Source organism: Pan paniscus, chromosome 5 (genome assembly GCF_029289425.2).
Source record: "Pan paniscus chromosome 5, NHGRI_mPanPan1-v2.0_pri, whole genome shotgun sequence".
Taxonomy (NCBI): domain Eukaryota; kingdom Metazoa; phylum Chordata; class Mammalia; order Primates; family Hominidae; genus Pan; species Pan paniscus.
This window is the reverse complement of record NC_073254.2, coordinates 57,977,262-58,004,625: the sequence shown is the minus strand read 5'-3', so window position 1 is coordinate 58,004,625 and position 27,364 is coordinate 57,977,262. Positions and strand designations below refer to the sequence as shown.

At 50.7% G+C, this 27,364-nt stretch overlaps 1 protein-coding gene across 35 annotated transcripts in view; it reads right to left on the bottom strand.

Annotated features, from left to right (window-relative positions):
- Positions 1–27,364, bottom strand: part of TJAP1 (tight junction associated protein 1) — a 29,493-nt gene extending 2,129 nt beyond the window's left edge. The window contains exons 1-12 of one of the 35 annotated variants that reach the window (XM_055113631.2): positions 26,819–27,363; positions 26,215–26,359; positions 25,729–25,788; positions 14,411–14,540; positions 6,465–6,562; positions 5,338–5,463; positions 3,669–3,697; positions 2,751–2,912; positions 2,073–2,139; positions 1,805–1,834; positions 914–1,021; positions 716–799 (exon numbers count right to left, since the gene is read on the bottom strand). In XM_055113631.2, coding sequence (XP_054969606.1) covers positions 716–799; positions 914–1,021; positions 1,805–1,834; positions 2,073–2,139; positions 2,751–2,912; positions 3,669–3,697; positions 5,338–5,436 — 579 coding nt within the window. In that variant the 5' untranslated portion in view covers positions 5,437–5,463; positions 6,465–6,562; positions 14,411–14,540; ... (1 more) ...; positions 26,215–26,359; positions 26,819–27,363. Of the gene's footprint in view, positions 1–715; positions 800–913; positions 1,022–1,804; positions 1,835–2,072; positions 2,140–2,750; positions 2,913–3,668; positions 3,698–5,337; positions 5,516–6,464; positions 6,563–14,410; positions 14,541–14,635; positions 14,849–25,728; positions 25,789–26,214; positions 26,585–26,818 lie in introns of those variants that run through there. The other 34 variants (XM_055113632.2, XM_055113634.2, XM_057302500.2 and 31 more) reach the window with 34 other exon arrangements.

The window sequence follows — 27,364 nt, the reverse complement described above, 5'->3', positions numbered from 1 at the left end:
TAGAAATACCTCTACTTCTAGGCCAGGCACAGTGGCTCATGCCTGCAATCCCAGCACTTTGGGAGGCCGAGGCGGGCGGATCACGAGGTCAGGAGATCGAGACCATCCTGGCTAACACGATGAAACCCCATCTCTACTAAAAAGACAAAAAAATGAGCCAGGCGTGGTGGTGGGCACCTATAATTCCAGCTACTTGGGAGGCTGAAGCAGGAGAATTGCTTGAAGCCGGGAGGCGGAGGTTGCAGTGAGCCGAGATTGTGCCACTGCACTCCAGCCTAGGCGACAGAGCAAGACTCAAAAAAAAAAGAAATACCTCTACTACTTCTACTTCTGCAGGCGACATCAACCTTGGGCCTGAAGCTGTGGGGTCTAGAGTTTACCCCTTGGGGTAACATGATCAGATGGGCCTAATCCTCTCTTAGTACTCTTTGGGCAGATAGCTCTGACTACCCTCTCCTTCCTGCCTGGGATCTTCTCTCTCTGTCTCTGTTACAGAAACCAACAGGGCTGGCCCCCCAGAACTAGTGATGGGCCCTGGACAGTACACGGGACACCAACCAGTGGCAGAGTTGACTGGCTTGAGAGGTGACATGGAGGCAAGAGGAGGGCAAAGTGGGAAGAGGAGGACAGAGAGAGGTGCAGAAACTGGAGTTAGAGTAGTCCTACAGTGGCCGGAATGGTCTGTGTGGGCAGGGAGGGGGTGAGTTCTACTCACATCGGCAAACTTGTGGTTTCGGAAGTGGGACTTGTTGCACTTGAGGAGCTGTACAGCCAGGTTGCAGTCCAGCCGGTACCGCTCCTACAGACACAGACCTGTTTCAGAGCCCAGCCCAGCCCTCTCCAAGGAAGCAGGGGCGAGCCAGGACAAAGCTAGCCCCAGGTGAGGAAGGCCCGAGTAGTGAAGCGCACATACATTGAGCTCTTCCAGCTTGTTGATGGTGTTCTTGGCATCCAACAGCTTGTTGGTCAGCTCCACAATCTCCCAGTCCAGCGTCTTCCTATCCATCTCAGCCTTCTTGATCTGAGGCACAGACTTGAGGTTAACCCAGCCCACACTCTAGCCAGCCCTTCCTCTCCCTCCACCTCCTCCCATCCTGGAGACACAAGAGGCCACAGGTGCTAGGGCAGCCAAGGCGGACAGAGCAGAGACAAATGACGGACAGACAGAAGGAGACTGGGCATCTCTCCCGCTCTCTGGACTGGCTGTGGGGTGGGGGCTTTCTTAGCATGACTTCCTGCCACCTGGGCCCAGGACACAGGCAGTATAAGAGCTGTCCATCCCCTGAGGTTCCAGAGGCTCTGGGCACCAGGCAAGGCAGCTGGTACCTCAACGGCAGTAACTGCAAACCAGGGGGCTGAAGCCTCCTATGTGTGCAGCTGTTTCCAGCGTCAGGCTAGGAGAGGGAAGAGAAAGCAGGGCGCGGTGGCAGCCAGGGCGCCTTGTTGAGCAGGGAGCAAGCTGCAGGCTCAAAAGTAGCCTTCTGATCTCCCGTTCAGGGACTGGATCTGCAGCCTCCCCTCCCCCCTCCCACAGCCTGGGCTTGCTGCCACTGCAGCCAAGAAGCTTTGGGTGTTCAGTGGAGACATCAATCAGTACCTCTACCAGAGCCAGGGGCAGAGCAGGCTAGGCTCCCCAGCTCTCTCCTGGGAGGGAGGCATTGACAGTTAAACGGGCCTCATACAGGGAAGAGAAAGGAGCGGGTGTACTCAAGGGGCACAGGGTAATAGCCAGGGCCCACAATCCCAGATCTCAGCTGAGGAGAAGGCCAGGGCAAGGGAGAAGACACACAAACTCAGACGCAACTGCAAAAATCCAGCTGTGGCTAAGAGAGGCCTGAGAGGAGAGTGCAGCAGCAACGGTGGCAGCATGAGGGGGAGACGAGGAAAGAAGAGAAACAGTGTGAGCATTAAGACAGTCTTGACTTGCAGAGCACACTGCAGTACCCCCACCACTGCTCCATCCCACCATCTCCCCCAAGCCCCAGGGCAGAGTGGCATTCCCCTGGCAAATCCTGGCCCCCTGCTATGCTATGAGCACAGTGCCCACCAAGCTGCCCTCCCAGACAGATTACCAGTGTGTGCAGCTTGTCCTCCAACTCCTGGTTGGTCCGCTGGGAAGCCGTGTAGCTGTTCTGCAGCCTGAAAAGGGATAATACAAGGCACATCCCTGGGTCAAGATCCTGTTCTTCAGGCTCTGTTCAGCCTCCCCGATAGGGGATCTTGAACATGTCATTCTCCCTCAAGAACTTCAGTTTTCTAATAGGAATTAGATGATCTCTAAGGCATCTTCCAGCTAACCTCCTATGAAAGGGGAGAGAGAGAGAGAGAGAGAGAGAGAGAGAGAGAGAGAGAGAGAGAGAGAGAGAGAGTGTGTGTGTGTGTGTGTGTGTGTGTGTGTGTGTGTGTGTGTGTCTGGTCCCTCATTCCCACACCTGCAGAACTTAGCCAGTTTTTTAATAGGAATTAGATGATCTCTAAGGCATCTTCCAGCTAACCTCCTATGAAAGGAGAGAGAGAGAGAGAGAGAGAGAGTGTGTGTGTGTGTGCGCTTGTGTGGCCCCGCATTCCCACACCTGCAGAACTTATCCAGTTTTCTAATAGGAATTAGATGATCTCTAAGGCATCTTCTAGCTAACCTCCTATGAAAGGAGAGAGAGAGAGAGAGAGAGAGAGAGAGAGAGAGTGTGTGTGTGTGTGTGTGTGTGTGTGTGTGTGTGTGTGTGTGTGTGTCTGGCCCCTCATTCCCACACCTGCGGAACTTATCCTTAAATTTGTCCAGCTCCTCGCGGCTCTGGCCCAGCTCCAGCTCCAGGCAGTCCTGCCCAATTTCCAGCTCACGTTCCAGGGCCTCAGTGCGTCTGGTGGCGGAGGCCAGGCGCCGGCGAAGCTCTTCATTCTCCTGCTGTAAGAGCCTGGCAGGGTGTTGTGGGATCAAGGGCAGAGGGGTATGAGAGATAGAAGGGCATGCCCTGGAGCTCCAGAGTGGGCTCAGGAAGGAAGGGATGACATGAGGACAGGCAACCAGGGCAGGGAAACTCCTGGAGTCTTAGTCTGAGTCTAAGGCAGCATATTTCATAGGCCTGCTGGCCCTGGGAACACAGCCTGGGTTGGAGGGTCAGGGGAGGAAGAGGGGATGGTAGGGGACAGTCCAGCCTCCCTTCACTATTGGAGAATGGAAATAAAGAATTGGGGGTAGGGATATGGCTCCCAGCCTGTCTCTGGTTACAGCCCATGTCAGCTGGCCACCAAGCCCCCAGCTCCAGTTTCCCCACTGCACAATCAGGCTTCTCCATTATTCATCTCTTGGAAATCCAGCCCAGCACTGCCCTCCTCTCCAGAGGCCTCATGTGGCTAAGAAAGGGCTGTAAGGGTGGCAGCTGGTACAGGAGCCAGGAGCTGGGGAAGGGCTCCTTAGCAAGAAGAGCAGGGCCCTCAGAGCCATTCGCCTCCTGATTCTACGCTCTCTTGAAGCCCATGGAACAATAAAATCCCATTTTCCAGAAAAAATATCCACAACATCAAAACTCCTCCCAGAGTCCCTAAAACAACCCATCCCAACCTTTACTTCTACCTACTCCAAGGGAAAGTCCAACTGTACCAACAGTCTAGCCTGGAGCTAAGAGGGACAGAGTTGAGGCAGGGCAGTATCTCAGGTAGCAGATACTCACTTCATCCTTTCTGCATCAGTCAGGGGTTCCTAGGCAAAAAAGAGAGGCTTGAGGCTCAGCTCTGGACCACTGGACCCCCGGCTGGCTCACCCTCCGAATAGCCACAAGAAGGCTCAGGTGTGAAGCCCAAAGACTCTTATAGCAGAAGAGGGCTGTAGGGCTCTCTACAGATGGAAGCAATTCAGTAATGCTGGGACAAGCCTCGATTACCCTCTCCCATGCCAACCAGAAGATTCAAGAACCTCTTCCAACCTTCACCCTTAATCCAATCCTAAAGCCATTTTCAAATAAGTCCTGGCACCCAAGCTACCTCTCCCCAGGGGCAGACAGCCTCTCAGCTGTTCACTCGGCTCCTGGTGGGTCCTGTATCCACACAGGTATGGCAGAGACCTTCCAGAAAAGTCAGGCTGAACTATACACACGAGTTCTGAGCTCTGACAAAGCCCTCAGCCTTGGGATGAAGATACAGGCAGAATCAGGCCCTTGCAGAGGCTCAGGAAGAACAAGTGCATGGGAGAAGAGGACTAATCCTGACTAAGGGAAGGAAGTGCCTTGTCTGTCTTTTAACCTCCTGCCCCATCTTCCCCAAACCCCTATGGCGGTCATGGCTCAAGAGTCAAGTTCAGCCAACCACAAAGCAGAGCAGGCCCCTGCTATCGCGAGAGGGAAACATCAAGGGGCCTATTCTATGTGGAACTGACTGCTTCAGAAGTGCAGCCTCTGGCAGAAAATGGAGGTAGGTGGCTTCCTTTGTCCATTGACTCTGACAACTGGATTTCACCCTATTCTACTGCATACTGATTATACAGCCTTCACCTCACCGAGCCTTAGTTCCCTCATTTATAAAACTGAGGTAATGCTCGCTGGGTAGCACCTAGCATAATAGCTGGCATCTTAATTTAATGTTCCCTGAACTGAAATGAGCAAGTCATGGCTTTTCTACCTTGAATCTGACCAAAGCAGGCTACAGTATGCCTGATGCTCAGCACATGCTGCGTCTCAGGTTCTTTAAATGTGCTCCACGCACTGTGACCAGATGGAGATATGGCTGCAAGGGCAGTAAACCACTGTGGCCCTCGTTTCTGCCTGTGAGTGAAGTTAATGGGGGAGGAGAGCCAATGTTTTGCAGCTGACTATAGGCCCCGAAGAGCAGAGTCCGGACCTAACAGTTCCTGGCAGGGAGTACGTATTCAACAAATGTTAGCCAAACAAAGCAAAGCTGGAGGAAGGGCTGGACTTCCTAGGGACAATGAAGAGCAGCTGTGCTGGTGGGAAGTGGCTGTAGCACTGCCTCCTGATATGCCCCAAAGGGGCCACAGGTTGAATGGCTCTACACTACGGAGGACCAGAGTCCCAACCACCAGCAGATTAGGACCCCTCAGTCTACTGGGCTGCCTCTTGCAGGGAGAATATCATATGGGATCATTTCTGCTAAGCTACAAAGACTCAGGGGTTCCCTGACATGTGGACATATACTCACAGACAGTCCCCCTTGAGCCTACATTGCCCCCACCTGCACTACTGCGGCTAGGAGACCTCAGGCCTGCAACAGCAAGGCCCACTCTCACCCCAACTCAGGACCAAAAGCTCAGGCAGGAGAAGTCAGCCAGACACCCAGCCTCAGGGGCCTTGCCTCTGCCGGTCAGGCTGGGATACCAGTCTTGCTGACCTCCTGCTCAAGCCGGGATCCAGGAATTTCCAAACGCAGCTCCCGATGCTCTGGTGGTGCCTTACGGTAGGGTTTCTTAGCAGGGGCGGCACTAGTCATTCTGGGAGATGACGGCTCCTCCGCCTGCTGAGAAGCAAGAAGGAGGCAGGCTCAGAGATGTGGCCAGAAGGACTCTGGACTGAGAAAAAACAAAGATGGCGAAAGGGGACATATGTTGAGGCCACCACATAGGCTGACAGGCCTGGGCCATTACTGGAGTCACTAGAGGGGCAGGACTTAGGTGTGTCAGTCCCCATAGGTCAAAGGAGTGCTGGAGGGTGGGGCATGGGTCCAACGGGGAACAGATGGGTGGGAAAGGCAGGGCCTAGGGCCTGAACACCTAGGTTCTAAGAGTGGGACAGGGAGCTTCAAAGCAGCCCACCACCCTCCTTACCACTCTCCTTTGTGGGCTCTGAAGGCCTCAGAAGGTAAAACTGCTCTCTATGCATTAGTTTTCTCAACTCTAAATTAGCGATAAAACAGCATCAATTTCTTTTTTTCTTTTCTTTTTTTTGAGACAGGGTCTTGCTCTGTTGCCCAGGCTGGAGTGTAGTGGCGCAATCTTGGCTCACTGCAGCCTCGACCTCCTGGGCTCAAGTAATCCTCCTGCCTCAGCCTTCTGTGTAGCTCGGACCACAAGCATGTGCCACTGCACCTGGCTATTTTTTGTACACAGCGTCTCACTTTGTTGCCCAGGCTCAAACTCTCAAGCTCAAGCAATCCCTCTGTCTTGGCCTTCCAAAGTGCTGGGATTATAGGTGTGAGCTACTGATTCCAGTTAAGAATAGCACCAACTTCATAGGGTTGTTGGGAAGATGATGTAAAGCACTTAGGAAATGTTGAATAAATGTTAGTTTAAAAAAAAATCATAACCAAAAATGTGAGTTTGGGGATACAATCCAGGATCCCCAGTGGGAGTCTCAAGGCCCAAGAGAGCTCTCTGGCCTCAGCCACTGATGACCAAACCCCTGTGGCCTCCACCACTCTTTTCACCAGCCCCCACCGAGAGAGAACACTTGGCTGCCCCCTCACCTGCCCCTCCCCAGAAGAGAGCCAGGCTGAGGGCACAGGCCTCATCAGGGACATACCGTCTGTTTGTCGGCAGCTCTCTCTGTTCCGCTGTCCGGGAGTTAGCCCTCGGCTCTCCGCATCCCACGGCCCCTCCACTTCCTTTAGCCAACAGCTCCTGAAACCAGAGAAGGGAAGAAAGTGGAAACCAGGTGTCAGCCGCCTGTCTGTCAGTGCTACAGGCCTGCTGCCCAGTCTGGGACCTGGAAGGCCCCCCAGGGAGAACCACGGCAGGAAGGCCATGAAACAGAGGGCCTGAGGGGAAAGCGGCTGGAGGCAGATGACTGGAAACACTGGGTTCCTGCCTTTCTCCATGACAGTACTGTCACAGGCCCAGATGAGATACGTGTGTCTGTGTGTTCATGGTCTCAGCACATTGCCCAATTCTGGAATAGGTCCGGTTCCGTCCTGTCCCTACTCCACATCGGTCCTCATCTCCCAAGCCTCTCAGAGTTTGGAAACAACTAAGAGATTTGGGGAGCATGGGTTACAAATGAGAACACCAGGAAAAAGCCTCACAGAGATCCAAGAAGATAGAGAAAATGATGGAAAGAGAGCACCTAGCATTTCCAGAAGGAGGCCCAAGGCTATTTGGTGTATAATGATGGTCACCGGCCTTTGCAATGAGGAGGCATAGGGCTAGGAGAAGAAATCTGAAAAGGGAGCAACACAGAGCAGTAGCTCTCAACAAGGCAATTCTGTCCATCCTCCTTCCCCAGGGACGTCTGGCGCCCACTCTCCTTCCCCAGGGACGTCTGGCAAGTGTCTGGAGACATTTTTGGTTGTCGAAACCTGGAGGGAAGGAGTGCCACTGGCACCTAGTGGGTAGAAGCCGGGGATGCTTTGGTCATCCCACAACCATAGGACAACTCCCACCACAAATGATTCCCAATAGAAAATATCCAGAGTGCCAAGGCTGAGGAACACTCGCGAAGAAAACCCCAGTCGGGGGAGGTGGAGACACCTGGGCTCCAGGCTCAGCACTGACACTGTGGGGCCCTGTGTAATGCCCTTCCTCACTGGATAGCTCAGTTCCTTATCTACACAGAGGTGGCTGGACTGAGTGACCTGTGAGAGCCCCTCCGGCCTCCTGAGGTTCAGAGATGGGCGCGCACCCCTCCCTGGCCCCCACCTGTAATTAGCTGGGTTGCAGCACGGGGGCAGCAGCCACCAGTGATCAGGCAGTAACCTCAGGTGGCCTTCTGGGCAGAAAAAACAATCTCCTCCCGCCCCCATCAACCTAAACAGAGCTGGAGGCTGAGGGAAGCCTTGCGGGCTAAAGCATGTGTTCCCACTGTCGGGACATGCCCTGGCCATGACTCCTGTCACATTCCAACAGGGCCTGGGGCAGGGAGAATGGTGAGAGGGTAGGGAGGGTGGGGAAGCAGGAGTGGTCTCCCTCCTCTGTCTGGACAGCCTGGGCCCTGGTTTGGGGTTCGGTGGGGAACTGAGGTGCGGCAGCACAGGCACGGCCGCCAGCCTCCTCCCACTGACAGGAGGCAGAACGTGTCCCCACAGGGCACATGCAACATGTTGTGTCGGCTGACTCCCTGCACAGGAATCCGGGTGGGCGGGCCTGAAAGGACGGCACATTCCCGGGGTGTGGGGAGCAAACAAGTTACCCCAACAGGTTCCTTCGGGCTGCCCCTCCAGAGGAGCCCGGGATGGGTGCTCCTATGGCCTGAGGGAGAGGCCTAGAAAGTCCCAAACCCACCTAGGTATGTGGATTCTGATACTCAGAGGGTAAATGTGTGAGGTGCGTGAGTTGGAAAACAGGGTACGGCCAGAGATGGAAGAGTGAGAGATGCGAGCAGTCAAGAACTTCTACAAAGTAAAGGGGCAGCTCAGAGAGTTGGTCTCTGCCTTTCCCCTTCTCTACAGAGGGTCCAGGTCCCAGCTCCCTTCCCCTATGTGCTCCCCAGTCATCTCAGGAAGCCCTTTCTCTCTGCAGGCCCCTTTGTGTGCCCCTCCTCTATTCCTCTGTACTCCCTTGTCCCTATTCCTGGCAAGGCCTGTGCTGTCCTCTTGGTACCGAGACACCTGCATGAACGGCAGGCAGGCAGGGAGGACACGAACGCACTTGGGTGTCCAGCAATCCTGTAGGGAAGGCTGCTTCACTCCACACCCTGCAGCCCTGGCTCTAGTTGCCACACATCCTCTAGCTCCTCCTGCCTCACCCTGACCTCAAGCCCCACTCCCTGGCCCTACAGCACATATTTATCCCCAGGGCTTCCATGGCCAGAGGCGATCTGGCTTGCTAGGCAAGGAGTACCCTGAGAAGGTGGCTGGCAGTGGGACGGGCAGTAAATGCAGACAGACTCTCTGGGGATGGGGGTGGTGGTGATGGGAGGTTATTCTCTCTGCCAGAGCCTATTCTTTCCACGCACGTCAGAGTTACAGGTATGGGAAACCACTCCCAACTAAGGAAGCAGAAGGCAATGCCCACTGGGAAGACAATCCACCAGGGGGCCCATGGTGTTCCTCAACACCAGGCTGCGAGGGAGATGTGTACCAACCACTTCCTGCCCTGTGTCCATAAACACAGGGTGTGCCCAACACCCAGGCCCTAGCTCCAACTTCTGAAATCTGCTGAGTGCCCCAAATCCAGCCCATTAGGGGCCCACAGTTCCAGCAATGAACAGGAATACAACGGGCCTGGCAGCCCACAGTCCTTGACTGGAGGCAAGGAAGGTGTGCAGGGAAAGTCCGGACAGACCCAAGGAGGACAGTGATGCATGGTGCAGTGGACAACAAAGAGAGAAGCATCGGGACACTTGGCCTGCAAGCTGGGAGAAGGTAAAGGGGTGAGGCAGATGGCATCAGAGTGGTCCCTCCAGGAAGACCCAGCTACCAGTTGCAGCCTCCCCTGGCCACATCTCCTTCACCCAAAGGTTTCCCAAGTTGCCTTGGAGTGTTTCAGCCCAAGGAGGACTCCCAATCCCATGTGGGGAAGAAAAGGTCCCAAAGGAGAGCAGCTGGACAACTCAGAATGGGCCATGGCCCATGATGAGCGAGCAGCAGCCAAGGACAGCCTCTGGGGCCTCCTGGCCTCTGGATGCTGAGCTGGCTCCAGGGCACCTCCCAGAAAATGGTCTTCTGGAGGAAGATCAGGAAATCAACAGAGCTGGCCCGACATGGTGGCTCACGCCTGTAATCCCAGCACTGTGGGAGGCCAAGGCAGGCGGATCACTTGAGGTCAGGAGTTCGAGAGCTGCCTGGCCAACATGGTGAAACCCTGTCTCTACAAAAATTGAACCCAGGAGGTGGAGACTGCAGTGAGCCCAGATCGTGCCACTACACTCCAGCCTGGGAGACAGAGACTCCGTCTCAAAAAAAAAAAAGGAAATCAACAAGGAAGAATCCCACTCCCACCCCCACCCCAAACTAAACCTAAGCCTTGAGGAACTGAGGGCAGATGACTCAGGATGTTGGACTACCAGATAACGTGCTGGGTCTGTTCTATAAGAACAGCTATGCCCTGGGAGAAAGGTTGAGGCCTAGGTTAAAACCTCTCGCTGACCTAGCGTGGCCTGGGGCTTCTTGGGCTGGACCTGCAGGCAGTGTTGAGGGAGACACCCAGAGTAGCAGCAACCCTTCCCCATCCCATGAAGGTGAAGTGAGAAGGAAAAGGGACTCTCCTCAACCCTCTCTGCCCCTGCTGCATCCTACCCCATCCAACCCCAGCTTCTGCCATGCTCTGCATAGCATTCATTCTTTGCTTACTCAAAAATCAGTTCAAAGGAAAGACTCTACTTCATATCTGCTGGGGTGGAGAGAGGGGTGATAGCTTCCTAATTGCCATGTTGCAATTTGCCAGTCGGTGCAGGCCGCCTGTTGCCGCCTGCCCTGTATTAAATACCTTCTCCCTGATTACAGCCCATGGGGCACGATTAGCTGCCTTCAGAGAACAAAGTCTACTTTCATTAGAAATGGGACTCGGCACGCACAGCAGAGCTGCACTGTGAACCCTCTGAACAGCTGAGCAGAGTATAGACAGAGATAGGTGTAAGGCATGATCTGTACCAGAAGCTGGCTGAGCAGTGTCCTTTAATAAAAGGACAAAAAATTTGCCAAGCATCACTCTTTAACCAGGAGGTGGGACTTATACCTGCTCCCTTCTGTGGGTACGCATATTTGATCAGGGGCTTCCACCGTGGTGGAAGATTGCTGTTGCTAGAGACAGAGTGGTATGAGAGAGAAATCTCTTCAGAATCCTGCTGCTCCCCAATATACTATCTTACCGTTCCCAGCAAGCACCCATAGGAGCAACAGCAAAAAGTTTCCAGCCCAAGAGCCAAAGATGCCGTCCCACTTCCCTTCTGCCATCCTTTCCGGGGTTCTGCCTAAAGCTCAGGCAAAGTCAGAGATGCAGAAGAGGAAAGGAGGTTCAAGCATCCATCCTTCTCCCAGCTGAGGCTGAGGCCATCCCTTCAACACCAGCCCAGGAGAGGGAGACAGGAATCCAGACTGGATATGGTTCTTTGGCTTTTCCAACTTCAGCCTTCCCTACCAAACATCTCCTCCAGCTCCCCACGTTCTGCACTACTACCTCACTCCACAACTCTCCTGATCCTGGAGCAGCTAGCTTGCCCTAGAGAGCAACTACCTCCCTACTCTCCACATCACCAATACCTACTTCAGGTAATTGTGGCCCCATCAGTTTATCTGGGTTCAGATAATTTCTGAACCTACTACGAAGCCTTTCTGCTCTCAGCTGTCAATGAATCAAGCAAGTGAGAGACCTTAAGGAGTCAATGAACACAACCTTCTGAATCAGGAAGGGCCCACACATTACCATGAAAATCATCCAAGCTCTTCTTCATAATTCAACCAAGCAAAGTCAAACGGAAGTTAGTAATCACTACTGCTTTTAAAATGAAAGGAACACCCAGCCGTTTCAGAATACACCAGCTGTGTTGTATGCCACCTTAATTCCCTTGGAACCCAGCAGGGTATAAATAAATAATAATAAATACAAGCCCTTCCTAAAGCCCCTCATCAACCACTAAAACACAAATGTCTGATCACACAGGGACTGGAGCCTCCCCTTCAGGAACTGTCCTGAGCTGTAAGTGCTGGATGTGGAGTCTCTGAAGTCTGCAAGCCTGTGGGAAGCTGTGCCCCAGTGGGGGTCAGCTACACTCCCGCCACACAAGTCTGGCCGCTTCTCAAGCCTCTGAAATCCAGTCTCTGCCCCCAACTGATGTCCAAGGAACACAAATGGTCACCCTGCAAGGGTAAGCCCTGGAACCAGGTGACCTGGCCTTGGTCCTGGGGATTGCTCATGAAGATCCCCACTCCTTGCACCATTAATACAGCCCCTCTCCCACTGACTCCCCATGAATAGCAGTCCCCCGGAGCAGTGGGCTGATCCCACCAAAACTGGGTTCGGCCTCTCCCACATCGTCTCTGGGGTACCCCTCCTGCTTGCCACCAGCCCCCAGTTTCCGGCATGCAGCTGTTCCTGAGATACATGAGTAAAGCCTTCAGCAATCCCGGGCGCGTGGCAGGCAGGCAGCCAACAGCTCATAGGGTGGGGACTGGGCAGAGGTTCTGCTCTGGGCTGAAGACAAGGCTAGAAGATGTCAGTCTGTGCCCAGACCAGCCCTGCTGCCCCTCCAACAGCTATGCCCGCCAGCCCTCTGGGCAAGTACAACCTCACCCTCTTGGGACAAGTTGCCTGCAGCCCTGACCTGGCCCCCTGCCTACTCTAAACCAAACAGATTGACAGGGTTTTGAAAGCCAAAAAGAGTGGGAATTATTCTGCCCCAAAGCAATCCTGAGGACTCAGAACAGTGCTGGTGACCTGTGAGAGCTCATCTGGCGCCCACATGAGCAAACACTTCCAAGTCCATCCACCTGGCCTCACATCCAGACAAACACTTCACAGGAACAAGGGGCTAAAGAGCCAGGCAAACCAACCCCTCCCTGCAAAAAAAGAGGGCAAGAAATCCCCAAGGTCATAGCCTGCATTTGACATTAGACCCCATGCCCTCTCCTAAGAAAGGCCAAAGTGAAGGACCGGCCCTCAACCAGGCCTCAACTCCAGGCCCTTTTGCTTTCCTGGTCAGAGCCAAGTCAAGAAAGCCTCCAGCTTGTTAACTCCCCATTTGGGGTCCCTAAACATCTCTGCATTACTGCTAGTCCCCATGAATAATATATAGTACTATAAATGTTTATTTGTACATAGTACACTCATATATAATGCATTATAAGCTCAATCCACATGCATATAAATAGGTATTGTTTATTCCTTAATCAACTATCATACATTCACTATTATTAATCATATAATAAAATTCATTTCCACATGGATATTGATCAGTACTATAAATCCTTAATATTACATAGTACATATATTCATTTACCGGACATAGTGCATTTTCATCAAGATATTTCTCATCGGGCCAGGCACAGTGGCTCATACCTGTAATCCCAACACTTTGGGAGGCCAAGGCGGGCAGATCACCTGAGGTTGGGAGTTCGAGACCAGCCTGACCAACATGGAGAAACCCCGTCTCTACTAAAAATACAAAATGAGCCGGGTGTGGTGGTGCATGCCTGTAATCCCAGCTACTCGGGAGGCTGAGGTAAGAGAATCGCTTAAACCTGGGAGGCGGAGGTTGCAGTGAGCCGAGATCGCACCATTGCACTCCAGCCTGGGCAACAAGAGCGAAACTCTGTCTCAAAAAAACCCAAAAATACAAAAAGATATTTCTCGTCAACATGGATATCCCCTACCAACTTTGGTCTCTTAATCTATCAACCTCCGAGAAATCATCATCCCGCTCGGGAGTGCTATCCTCCTCGCTCCGGGCCCATAACACACCCTCTCCCATTTATAAGCTCCCACCCAATGCTGGTAGGCTGCTGTCTTCTCTCACCCAGCCCAAGGGGAACAGAATCCACTTAGGCGGCCTTCTGTTCTCAAGCTCCCCCTGTCCAGTCTCCCCAGCACCACACTGCCTCCAGAAGCCGAAGCCACAGTCTATCTAGAGTGACCTGTGTGGAACACCAGGAAACAACAGGCAATCAACTTTCTCATGATCTCCAGACCTGCCTCTCCTTCCCAAGCCTGGAGGGAGAAGGGACTGCGTGGGAGCTTCTCCACGCCAGGCTGCACTCACCCATCTCCCAGTCTGAGGCCAGGACCTTTTCTGAGCCCAGTGTGGAATCCGAAGCCAGGTCCTGCCCCTACTCTACTGAGGCGCCCTTCCCAGCTTTTCATGGCTAAAGTCCACCAGAAACTCCAGATGTGAAAAGAGGTGGGGGGGGACAAACTCCACCTCCCAGAGCAACGGTCACCAGTGGGAGTGACATCTCACATGGGTCCCTGGTTTGGGGCCCCAGCATTCAGTTTAAGTAGCTTCACTCTTCTGCCCAGGGAATTCCCCAGAACCAGGCCAAGGTTTTCCTCTACCTCCCCAATCCTAAAGAGAACCTTGCAGCTGATCCTAACTTCTTATCCTAGGGTGAGAGTAACAGGGACACTATCCAACCTTCCCTTCTTGATAAAGGGAGGAAATGATCTGGTCTAGGAGAAAAGTCCCTTCCCACTCTAGTTCATCTGTCTCTGAGGCATGAGAAGCAGCAGCAGCATGGTAATTGAGAGATCTTCTCAAACTCTGTGCTAAAAGCACAGATTCAACAGAAACTCGAACCAATTCTGTATGAAGGGAGAAGTGAAGAGCACGCTGCTGACTCGGGGAAGGGTGATGGTGGGGGGTGGTCAGTGGAGCCCAGCAGCAGGCTGGTGATGGGCAGGTGGCCGTGAAGGGGGCACATCCCCACCCACAGCAAAGGGAGACTGGGAAAATAGAGGGACGCGGTAGTAAGAACAAGAGAGCAGAGGAGATGGCGTGATATAAGCTAAGGAGGGAGGCAGCCAGGCTGCGGGGAGGGATGGAGGACAGAGGCCCTGCTGGTGGCACCCCAGGGCAGGTTAGCTGGCTGAGGTCAGACTCACAGGGTTAGTGTCTTCTCCCCAACCAGCCAGCTCTCCTGGTTAGTGCGGTTAGCGACACACTCATGGCAGACGCCCTCCAGGCACTCCATATAAACAGACAGCTTGGTTTGTGAGCAGCCCAACTCCGGAGCTGCAGAGAGAAAGCAGAGGAATGGCAAGCTGCAGGATGCCCAAGGGGACACACTGCACACTGCACTCTCCTGATGGGAAGCGTCGCAGACTTACCACCAGACCCTCAGGGGCTTTCTCCCATCCGGAAACCATGCCAGATGGAAGCCAAGCACTCCCCCTGCCAACCAGGGAGGCCAGCTTGCTGACCTCAGGCAAAAAGCCTCTCTGGTTGGTCAACAGAAAGAGAGGACGGCTGTTGGAGAAGGGGCTCAGCTCCTCTATCTCGCCTGTTCCCCAAACACTGCTGCCAGGCTGCACCAGGACTCTGAAAGCTAGGCTGTAAGAACAAAGCCACCCACAGCTGCAGCTGCAACCCATCCCGCACCGGTGCCAGCAGAGTCCATCCCACCACCTCCCACAGGCTCTGAGGGGCTGGGAGAGAAGCAGCCCAAGGATTAGAGGCTATGACAAGGGCTGCGTCGGAAAGCACAGTACAATGGGGCAGTGTGTGCCTGGCCTACAGCTGGGCCAGTCAACAGCACGGGCTGCACACTGCCACCTGGCCAGGGGTGGCACTTCCCAGCGAACCAGCCCCAGAGGAGCAACAGGGACTATTCTCCCCTCTCAGAACAAGCAACACGAGCAACCGAGCAAGAAGCTCTCCCATCAACGGCAGAAACAACTCTTCCATGAAGCCTCCAGACCACCCTGGGGGAAGTGACACCTCTAGCTCACAGACTGCAAGGCAAATGAGGCAAAAGCAGTGGCATTCCAGAGACCCCACAAGATGTGTCCCCTTGTGGGCAGGAGGACAGGACTGCAACACATATATCCACACCCACTGATGCTTAGCAGAGGGTAAGATGTTGGCAGGGAAAAGACAAGAGAGGGGTCCTCTCTCCTGTTCTAGGAAGCCCTGCAGGCTCTCTGATGACACAGGGCAAAAAGGGAAGAGTCACCACCCTGGCCACAGAGGTGGGCCTGGCCTTTTCCCAAGCCTAGGATCAAGATTCACGCAGACAGGAAACACTTCCAATAATTGCCTACACACTGGGCTCCCCATGTTGCTCTGACTACAGCCCAAGAGCTCAAATAGGCCAAGGCCTGACTATGAAGATGAGACAACTGTCTAGAAAAAAAAGACAACAACTCTTCCAACAGGCCCTGACCCCTGCTCTAGTCTGAGCACAGCCACTGACAGGTGACCTTCAGAATCCTCACCCACAAGAAAACAAAAACACCAACTGGGTCTGGTGTGCTTTTAAAAGAGCAGCAAGTGACATGGCTAATTTTTCAGAAATCAGGGACTCTCACTGCACGAATATAGGATTTGAGAAATCAGATAATTTTTCTCTTTTCCAAGGCAAAAATGAAATGAGTGAAGGGGAGAGACACAGGTGAGATGGGAGTGCCAATGCCCACATCGCTGTTATATCCATCCTGATTCCCACTCAAGGACACTCCTGCCAATTTCATCTCAGAATAAAAAAATGTCCCTCAGAGACAGCCAGGGTGCCTGCTGTGGCGAGACCCTCTAGTAAAACTTCTCCATCCCTCCCAGGGAGCCAGCCACAGAGGAACTCACTCGACTGGGAAGGAGGCTGTAACCAGGCTCCTCAGCGGCTCCAACGGGGACCATTCCACTCCTTGGTCACTTGTTAAGTGAACAGAGAAAGCTGAAGAAGAGTCTGTATTAATATTGAGTTTTGGTGAGGAATGTCTAGATGTATAAAAAAACTATTAGAGGCCAGGTGCAGTGGCTCATGCCTGTAATCCCAGCACTTTGGGAAGCCGAGGCAGGCGGATCACCTGAGGTCAGGAGTTCAAGACCAGCCTGGCCAACATGGTGAAACCCCCGTCTCTACTAAAAATACAAAAAATTAGCTGGGCGTGTTGGCTGGCGCCTATAATCCCAGCTACTCGGGAGGCTGAGGCAGGAGAATCGCTTGAACCTGGGAGGTGGAGGTTGCAGTGAGCCGAGATGGCACCATTGCACTCCAGCCTGGGTGACAAGAGCGAAACTCCATCTCAAAAAAAAAAAAAACAAAACTACTAGAAGGGTACAAGATAAATGGCGAACAGTGGTTCCGTATCTTTGGGGAAACAAGTTAGGCAGGAACAATGGGAGAAGAAAGGGAGGATCTTCTTACTTTTTATTTTGTATACTTTTCTGTATGGTTAGCATTTTATACAAGGGACGTATGTTTATGGTGAAACCAACAGTTCCTAGGCAAACAGACAAAAACCCTGCATCTACACTGTGCTTTACCATTCCAGAAGCTCTTTCCCTTCCATGATATTTCCTTTGATGCTTACGGTCCAGTGAGGCACAAAGAATAGGGAGCTCTCCCATTGTGAGGGTCAGAAAGCACAAGTGATTTGCCCAAGACCACAAGCAGAAGTGGGACATAACCCAGTTCCCCTGTCTCCAATACCAGTGCAAAGCCTGGAAAGCTCTTTTCCAGGAAGCCACAGGAAAACCAGGACAATTCTGCCCTAATATCAAGACCCTCAAAGACTTCTGAGATTCAATTCCCTACTTGGGCTACCTGTGAAGGTATAAAGAGGCCAACCACCGCTTGGTACCCAAAATGATAAGCAGAGTTTTATCCTATTGGTTAGCTGAGTAGAAGTCCAGGGTTTTGGGGTCTAGGATGGCTTCTCCGTAGGCGGATCCTCCTCTCAAGGGATGGTATTGAGTTCCCCACCACAGCACAGAAGCTTCTCACAAAGAGGGGCCATGTCCTTTATAAATTCTAAATGTCACCTAGCACACAATTGGCACAAGATAGTAACTAACAAAGAAGAGGTCCCACCCTTCTACTCAGGACCAGTCAAGGAGACTTAGTCCCCTTGAAGCCTAAGATATCCAACACAATCCAGTCTGGCTGGCTCACTCAACCCCCTCTCTGCTTAACATAAAACGCAGTTTATTACTTCCCACAAGTTGCCATCTGCAAAGATATGCCACAACGCAATGCACATTCTCACACCCAGGGACAAGGGAGAGAACCCAGGGAAAACTCCTTCAGTCCATTTTTAGCTATTGGTTTCATCCTTTTGATTTATCTGGGCATTAACAAGGTTGTATTAAGCTCTGGCTGAGAGCACTGAGTACGCCTAGATGGGACTAGAGGTAGGACCAGAAAAGCAAGCAGGTTACAGTGGGCAATAGAAAGAGCAGCATAAAGAATTACAAAGGAGCAGCCAGCAGCCAAAGACCTTTCTAGGGATGCTAATTAGGCAAAAAAAAAAAAAAAAGCTACTGGAGCCGGGCGTGGTGGCTAACACCTGTAATCCCAGCACTTTGGGAGGCTGAGGCCAGTGGATCACCTGAGGTCAGGAGTTCGAGACCAGCCTGACCAACAAGGTGAAACTCCATCTCTACTAAAAACACAAAAATTAGCCGGGCATGGTGGCAGTCACCTGTAGTCCCAGCTACTCGGGAGGCTGGGACAGGAGAATTGCTTAAACCCAGCAGGCAGAGGTTGTAGTGAGCACGGATCGCGCCGCTGCACTCCCAACTGGGCGACAGAGCAAGACTCCATCTCAAAAAAAAAAAAAAAAAAAAAAAGCTACTGGAAAGCTACTGGTATGTACTCACCTCCTCCTTTAACCCCCTTTCTGATTGCTTAGGGATGTGTTATTAGAACATAAACCGTCTGGCCGAGCATGGTGGTTCACGTCTGTAATCCCTGCACTTTGGGAGGCCGAGGTGGGCAGATCACCTGAGGTCAGGAGTTCCAGACTAGCCTGGCCAAAATGGCGAAACCCCGTCTCTACTAAAAATACAAAAGTTAGCTGCGCGTTATGGCACATGCCTGTAGTCCCAGCTACTCGGGAGGCTGAGCATTGCTTGAACCCAGGAGGCGGAGGTTGCAGTGAGCCAAGATCGCGCCACTGCACTCCACCCTGAGCAACAGAGCAAGACTCTGTCTCAAAAAAAGAAAAAAAAAAAAAAACATAAAAAGGCTAAAAGGGAGACAGCTGAAGCCAAGCACCTGGAAGATGATTTAACCACATGAATGCAATCCTGGAAAATAATTAGTAATGCTATTGTTAACACTATCACCTTTTGTTTATGCAGGACCTTCCTTCCTAAGGGTGCAACAGGTTTTGCCAGATAGATTCCATCTTCTTTAATCCCACCGAGGAAGGACTGAGTTGGGTCACACAGTAACCAACATTGCTCAGCACTTACTCTATAGTGCCTAAATGCTTGGCCTTCAGTAAAAAGCTTGCCCCTAAGAAGCTTCAGAGACAGAAGATCTTACTCCTAGTGGGAGAGAGACAGGTTAACAGTCACTTCCAGTACAGTGTGGTTGAGTGCTTTGAGAGCACAGAGGAGAGGTACCTAGCTGGGACAAGGGTTTAAGGACCAGACAAGGCTGCCATCCAGAGAACTCAGACATATCTTCCTCATCTGATTGTAAACTCGCACTGGAGTATCCCTGGCATTATACACTTAATTCTGGAAATAAATTCATTTGGTGTTTGTTAGGAATTGGGGCTCTAAGGACTACCCCCATCAACTACACTAGAAACAAAAAAGCAAAGAACGGATCATGATGCAGCTATCAGCCCCATTTGTGGGAAGCATCCAAGTTAAGCCTGTTCTGTGGCACAGGAAGACCATTAAAGCCCTAAGAATAGTGGGGCCAAGAAGTCTGGCTTCCTCAATGCCTGGATGTGTTCCATCAGTTTCACCCATTTTTCAATCCATAAAATATGAGGAAACATGGATATTGAAAACTCTCCATCCAGTCATCCACTGTGAACAGCTTTCTGTCTATCCCCAGCCTTAATTACATTACGAATCCACCACCACCAACCTCACCAGAACTGGAGAAGGCCAGCATATCACGATCATCAAAGGAGTCATCACAAAACAACAGATGGGGAGGCTGGGCGTGGTGGCTCACGCCTGTAATCCTGGCACTTTGGGAGGCCCAGGTGGGTGGATCACCTGAGGCCAGGAGTTCAAGACCAGCCTGGCCAACTTGGTAAAACCCTGCCTCCACTAAAAATACAAAAAAATTAGCCAGGCACAGTGGCAGGCACCTGTAATCCCAGCTACTCAGTGGGCCGAGGCAGGAGAATTGCCTGAACCCGGGAGGTGGAGGTTGCAGTGAGCTGAGATCGTGCCACTGCACTGCAGCCTGGATGACAGAGCAAGACTCCGTCTTGGGAAAAACAAACAAACAAACAAACAAACAAGAGATGGGGAGAAACACCAACAATCTCTGCACAGGCTGCTCATTGATGATGCTCCTAATCTCACCTTTTTTACTGCTTCCTCACAAGAAAGGAGACTCAGTTTTACTCCCACCTCAAAATGCTCCTGGCTACCAGGCAGAAATCAAAAGGCTTATTTTAGATTTAATAGAACAAAGCCTCTTCCTATTTGCAGAGCTCCAAAATGGGAAATTTATTCATTCAACAAATATTTACCAAGTGTCCTTTATTTATTTATATATATTTTTGAGATGAAGTCTCGCTCTTGTGCCCCAGGATGGAGTGCAGTGGCATGATCTCAGCTCACTGTAACCTCCACCTCCCGGGTTCAAGCGATTCTCCTGCCTCAGCCTCCCGAGTAGCTGGGATTACAGGTGCCTGCCACCATGCCCGGCTAATTTTTGTATTTTTAGTAGAGACAGGGCTTTACCATGTTGGCCAGGCTGGTCTCGAACTCCTGACCTCAGGTGATCCACCCACCTCAGCCTCCCAAAGTGCTGGGATTGACAGGCGTGAGCCACCGCGCCCAGCCCTAAGTGTCTTTTATATGCCAGGCACCATGCTACATGCTATGAACTCATTACTCCTGCAAAAAAGATGTCACCCATATTTTAGTTATTTTTTTGTTTTTAATTTTTTTAGAGATTGGGTCTGGCTCTGTCACCCATTCTGGAGTGCAGTGGTGCAATCATAGCTCACTGCAGCCTCAAACTCCTGGGTTCAAGTGATCCTCCCACCTCAGTCTCCTCCTGAGGGTTAGGACCACAGGCACAAGCCACCATACCCAGCTAAGTTTTGAATGTCTTTTGTAGAGACAAAGTCTCATTATGTTGCCCAGTCAGTCTGGCTTCAAACTCTTGGCCTCAAGTGATCCTCCTGCCTCAGCCTTCCAAAGTGCTGGGATTTCAGGAGTGAGCTACTACACCCAGCCAACCTCATTTTAGAGACCAAGATGAGACCAAGAATCCTACTGGTTAAGGAACTTGCCCAAAGTTGCACAGGTGGTGAGTGGCAGAATTAGGATTTAAACCAGGTCTGTCTAGCTCCACAATCAGATTCTTTCACACTATTCATTACCATTCCCACCGACTCCTCTCCACCACATGTTCTGCAAAGTCCCTTGTCTACAGGAGATCAGCCCAGTGAAAGAAACAGACAAGTAAAGAGAGCCCTCACCAAACAACATGGTAAGTGCCAAAACAGAGGTTCAAAGAAAGTGCTACAGAGGACCAAGAGGAGGAAAGAAAAGCAGCGGAGGCTTCTCACTGGAGGTGACAAAGGAGCTGGGTCTTAGGGGATGGGCAGTTTCAGAGGCAGAGGTGAGCATTATGGACTGAGTGAAGTACACGGGCAAAGAAGATGAAACTAAATGGATGCCCATGACAGGTTTGGGAGCAGTGAGAAATTTGGGAGCAATGAAGCACAGGACAGATGGGGTGGAGTAGCAGCAACTCAGGCTAATGGTCTGGGTCTGGACCCCAGTATAAGGAGCCTTTTGGCATGCCAAGCCAGACAGTGTGGGCTTTAACTTAAGTAAGGAAGAACCCATGGCATTTCTAAGGGAAGACTTTTTTTTTTTTTGAGATGGAGTCTTGCTCTGTTGCCCAGTCTGGAGTGCAATGGCACGATCTTGGTTCACTGAAACCTCCACCTCCTGGGTTCAAGTGATTCTCCTGCCTCAACCTCCTGAGTAGCTGGGATTGCAGGTACGCACCACCACGCCCAGCTAATTTTTGTATTTTTAGTAGAGACAGGGTTTCATCATGTTCATCAGGCTGGTCTCGAACTCCTGACCTCGTGATTCGCCTACCTCAGCCTCCCAAAGTGCTGGGATTACAGGCGTGAGCCACCACGCCCAGCCAGGAAGACTATTTTATAGGCAAATAATTTTGACAGCACCATGGAAGATAGACTGGTGTGAGAAGAGACTGCTCACCACATTTTATTCATTCTACATGCACCACGGCATCATAAAGCACCTATTAAGGCCCAGCACTGTCCTAAATGCTACAAACACAGTAGTGAATAAGACATAGTCTCTGTTTTCAGGGCACTTAGTCTTATGAGAATCAGACAAGTAAACAGGCAATTATGACACAGCATAAGTATCGGACAGAAGCACAGAAGAAAGGCACTCAAGGGGGCAGGGGTGACATTTAAACTGAGACCTGAAGGACAAAAAGGTAGGCAAAGGAGTAGCACCAGTGTATGCAAAGATCTAGAGGCCAGAATGAGGTCAGTTTGGAGAGCTATTTAAGAGCCTGAATCCAGGTGAGAAATGAAGGTTCCTTCACCCAGAGGTCGTTGGCATTCAAAATATGGTGGTGAGAAGGAAGTGAAGGGATTGGCTTCATAAATATCTGAATAAGGGGCACCCTGAGAATTGATTTATACAACAAAGAAAACAATAAAGGGGAAGAATCAGCTCAAAATCCATCATCCTTCACCTTGCAACTCCATAGTTTACTAAAATGTGACCCGAATCCAGAAAATTTGAGGACTTCTACCAAAGTACAAAGGTATACTCTTTAGAGATAACACGTTTCAGCACGCTGACTGCCGCGCAATGCAAGATAAAATACACTATCCTAAGATATATGGCTCCCAAGTTCATGAAGTGGGGAGCGATACGTCTGACAGATACCATCTGCTTCTCAAAATCACATGTGCCAAACAAATAGGAAAGGTCATCAGAGGGCCAGTGCAGAGTTCCCAGGGAAAGCCCAAAGTCCTGAGCCCACAATTCCCCTGAAATCTAATTAGATGGCAGACACATGCCTACTTCAATGGCAGGGTAGAGAGTCATTTGTTGAAGAAAAAGAAGGGCCCTGAGGGTGTGTTAAATAGACAGGACATGACTCAGAAGGAGGAGGAGAGTGAGTCTTAAATACAGGGCAAAGGAAAGCCAGTCAATCAAACCTTGGGCACACCTCTACCTCAAGGCTACACTGGGCCTCCTGCCTGGCTAAAGGGAGAGACTGAGCACTGCTGCCAGGGCCTTCTTCAAACAACATAGGCTTCAGCAGCACATTTGTTTTCCATTTTCCCATTCAGCTGAGGGGACGGAGCTATTTAAAATGCCACTTCTTTTTTTTTTTTTTTCTGTGTAGTTTGCTACTTCCTATTTTTATTATTTATTGTTTCAAATTTTATTAATTTTATTCAGGAAAGACATTGACTGTTAAGTTTTTTTTGGGGGGGGGTGATGTCTTGCTATTTTTTTTAAATTATATCCAGACTATGAATTTAATATTTACTATGGCTAATCAACTGCTCATGTCAGTAATCAAAGTCAGAAATGAGCCTTATACGTACATCTACATTAAACACACACACACCCCTTTAAGGTGTGCTCAGTGTAGATTCTAATGTCAGTCTGCCCATTCAACCCAGGCCCAAGGTTGCAACACATCACCAAGTTGAATCATGAAGACAGCCCAGATTTGACTGACATGGCACAGCAGGCTCCCTCACCACAGCCCATGCACCAGTTACTATTTCTGAGAGGAAGGAGAGGGTTGTGATGAAAAACTCAGCCCCTAAACATTTTTTTAAATAATCAAAAAAATTTCTACTACAATATGGATATACATTTAACCATCTTGACAAACAAACATGAACCAGGATATAGTCAAACAAACGAGAAATACAAATTGCCACTACGCATATTTAAGTTAACTTGATACCAACCTAAAGAAAAAAAAAAGCTCAACTGCTGAAGCTAGAATGCCTAGGTTCAAATCCCAGCTCTGTCACTTACTAGCTGGGTGATCTTAAGCAAATTACTTAACCACTCTGCCTCCATTTTCTCATCTGTAAGACAGGGATAATAAGTTATCTACTTCATATGATTATGAAAATTAAATTAATTGGCCGGGCACGGTGGCTCACACCTGTAATCCTAGCACTTTGGGAGGCAGAAGTAGGCAGATCACCTGAGGTCAGGAGTTCGACACCAGCATGACCAATGCGGTGAAACCCCCGTTTCTACTAAAAATACAAAAATTAGCCAGGCATGGTTGTGGGCACCTGTAATCCCAGCTACCTGGGAGGCTGAGGCAGGAGAATCACTTCAACCTGGGAGGCGGCAGTTGCAGTGAGGAGAGCACCATTGCACTCCGGCCTGGGCGACAAGAACGAGACTTTGTCTCAAAAAAAAAAGTCAAAAATTAAATTAGTTAATATATGAAAAGTCCTTACAACAGTCCTACGCACAGAATGTGCTCAATAAGCACCATTATTGTTATTATCATCATCATTACTCAACTGCAAAGATAATTGTATAGCCTCACAGCTTCAAACAGGAAATCACTGGCATTTTAACATTGCCTTAAATAGCCTAATGAGGATATTCTCACGACAAAAAAATCTGTATTATCCAAAAGCTCTGCTTCATCTCTTTAACATCAGGCTAGCAGCCCAAACCAATGCAGATGCTATCTATATAAAGAGACAGCAGGTTCAACCATGAAACAGAAATTAGTGCTGAGATCTGACTAGTATAACTAAAACTTACTGTCAGGCACTGAGTAAGCATATTAATGTATTAACTAATTTACCTTCACAACAACCCTATGCGATAGATACTCTTACTACCCACATTTGATTGATAAGAAAACTGAGGCATACAAAGCTATGCCATTAATAAAGGTCACAGAGCTACAAATGGCAAAGTCAAACAAACTTTTTTTTTTTTGGAGACGCTTTTTTCTTTTTTTGAGATGGATGGAGTCTTGCTCTGTCACCTGGCTGGAGTGCAGTGGTGCAATCTCAGCTCACTGCAACCTCCACCACCCAGGTTCAAGCAATTCTCCTGCCTCAGCCTCCTGAGTAGCTGGGACTACAGGCGCGTGCCACCACGCCCAGCCGATTTTTGTATTTTTAGTAGAGATGGGGTTTCACCTTGTCGGCCAGGATGGTCTCGATCTCTTGACCTCGTGATCCGCCTGCCTCGGCCTCCCAAAATGCTAGAATTACAGGAGTGAGCCACTGCACCCTGCCAGTGCTTTTTTTGTTGTTTCTTGGAGACTGCATCTCCTACGCTGCCCAGGCTGGAGTACAATGGGTATTCACAGGTGCCATCATAGTGCACTGCAGCCTCAAACTCCTGGCCTCAAGTGCTCCTCCCATCTCAGTATCCCAAGTAGCTGGGACTACAGGTATGTGCCACTAGGCCGGGCTCAGAGTCAGTGCTATTAACTGTTATGTGTGTTCACCACACTACCCTTGGGTGATTACAATTACAATTTGAAAGGGGGCACGAATTGTCCTCAGAAAAAGGAGGTTCTCAACCTTCAGAAACAGAGTCACAGCTACATATCATCAGTTCTTCAAATACCTAAAGGTACTGAAGCTGACCTAGTAACAGTGACTTGGGTTGTTCTGTTTGGAGTAAGCCTTTGATTGGGGGGACAGGTAGAGAGCAGACAGTAAATGAAGAGTTCTAGATCAAACCATCCTAGTCCACCATGAAGCGATGCTGATCCTGAAGCAGGCTTCAATAAGAAGGCTAGTCCCAACTCTGGCTAGGGCAAAACACTCACCAAAGGAAGTGAAGGCCACATTCACTGTGTTCTCTGGCTCCAGTCCCTTTCCTTTCTCTCCAACACCAAATCCACTACCTCTCAGGCCATGCTTAGTTTGGCTAGTGAGACTGATATTTTTCAAAAGTGGTTTGATGGGAAGATTAAAAAGGAGAGAAAAAAACTACCAGAAAAGAAAAGAGCAAGTTCCATGATCCTTTCTTTGCATCACCACACTTGTCCAGCTGTAAAGTAGCTCTCAAATATTAGGGGTCTCAAGGATAGGCAGTGCGGTGCTAAACATTCCCAGAGCTTTACATCAGTCCACTTGATCTCTTACCAGAAACTGATCTACATTTTTTCTCTCTAATCCCAACCTGCCTTTCCCTCACCTCTGATACCCCCACCAAAATCCACATCCCCAGAGGAACACTAATGAGCCCTTCTTACCAAAAAAGCAAAAGTAGACACGCAGCGAGAATGAATTCAGGAGTCGGTGACAGCAGGTACCTAAATGGTCAGTGAACACGATCAGAATTTGTTTTCTCGTGACTCCCCACCATCTGTCACCCACAAATCTCCACTTCCAGGCAGGACGCCAAAGTGAAGAAGTGATGGGGATATTGAAGCAGAAACAATGAGCATGTAGGAAACTGCCTGTGACAGGGATGTGTTAACATCCTTCGGCCTGGTCTCTAGGCCTCTGTCCAGGTTTACTTGCATAGGTGAAGGCACACAAGGCTTAATTCTACACCAGCTCTCAAAAGTCAGCCTGCAATCTACGCCAAACACTAACTTAAGGACCTCAGACAAAGGACGAACTCTATAAAAGTGAGCCCTTCTCAGACCAAATGTTTCTTGGCATCACTCTAAGCCCATGCATCCTCCTCCCAGGGAGCATGCCAGCCAGAAACCTGTCACTGGAAGCCACCTTACCCGCTCTGGGGTTGGACTGGGGCAAGTCGCTATCTCTTCTTCTTTCCAAGTAGGCACTGTAATTTCTTCCAGTCCCTGGGGCACCTGAATCTTCAGCTGAAATTGGGGCAGATGCTGCTACAGCTGTGGAAAGGCTGATCTAAGCCTAGAAGAGGGTCATTTGACTGGCTTTAGTTCCCTCCTTAGCAGATCTGCCCGGCATCCTCCAGATCTCTCTTCCTCACTATCCCACTCTACTAGAAAGATCCCTTTCCCCACTGGCCGGCCAGATACAGTCGGGCCTCTATCCCACGCTCCAGGCTTCTTTATTCGTGGCTAAGAAATTTTCCTCCAACTTGTGACTCTGCTTCTCCAGGGCCTGCACAACACCTACTTCTGGCTGCCCCGCCCCCAAATCCCCCTCCCCTAGGGCTGCCACTGGACCCTAGGGCCCCGGTCCGCCCCAGCTCCTTTTTTTCCTCTCCGCCTCGGACCTTACTCCATTCCATCTCCTCTTTTCAACCCTGGAGCCAGTACCCCCTTCGCCCCTACTACAGGCTAGGGCCCCCCGCAATCCCCCCCAACTCTGGCTTCCCCGCCCGACTACTCCAACCCCACAACAAACTTTCCGCCGCCGCCAGCTGCGTTCAGGCCGCCATCTTGCCGCGGGGCAGGCCGGGTAGTGGCCAGGGCCGCGGGAATCCCCACGCACTTGGCGTGTCGCGTCATCTGAGGCGGGGCCATGGGGGCGGGGCCTCGGGTTGGGGAGGTGGGACACTAGGTAGGTGATGACGAAAAATGGGGCTCTCCTGAAAGCAGGGATTGGAGGACTGGCCACAGAAGGAAGGAGGTGTCAGGAGCAGGGCAATAGCGGGAAGCGGGGAAAGACTCCAGTACTGAAAGAAAGAAAAGAAAAAAAAAAGAATAGGGGAACACATCTCAAAGATACAGTGGGAGAGAGAATCGTTTTACTGGTTCCCCGTCATCCAGAGAATAAAACCAGCTTTTCAGTTTGGCATTCAAAGATCCGCATGATCCAGCCTCTTCCACCTTCATCAGCCTCATTGTTTGCCTCTCCTGGGGACTTCAGGTTCCCAAATTGTCCTTTGTTTTCAGGACATCGGGCCTTAAGATGTCTAATCTCTCTCCTCCTCCTTTGCATCATCAATTC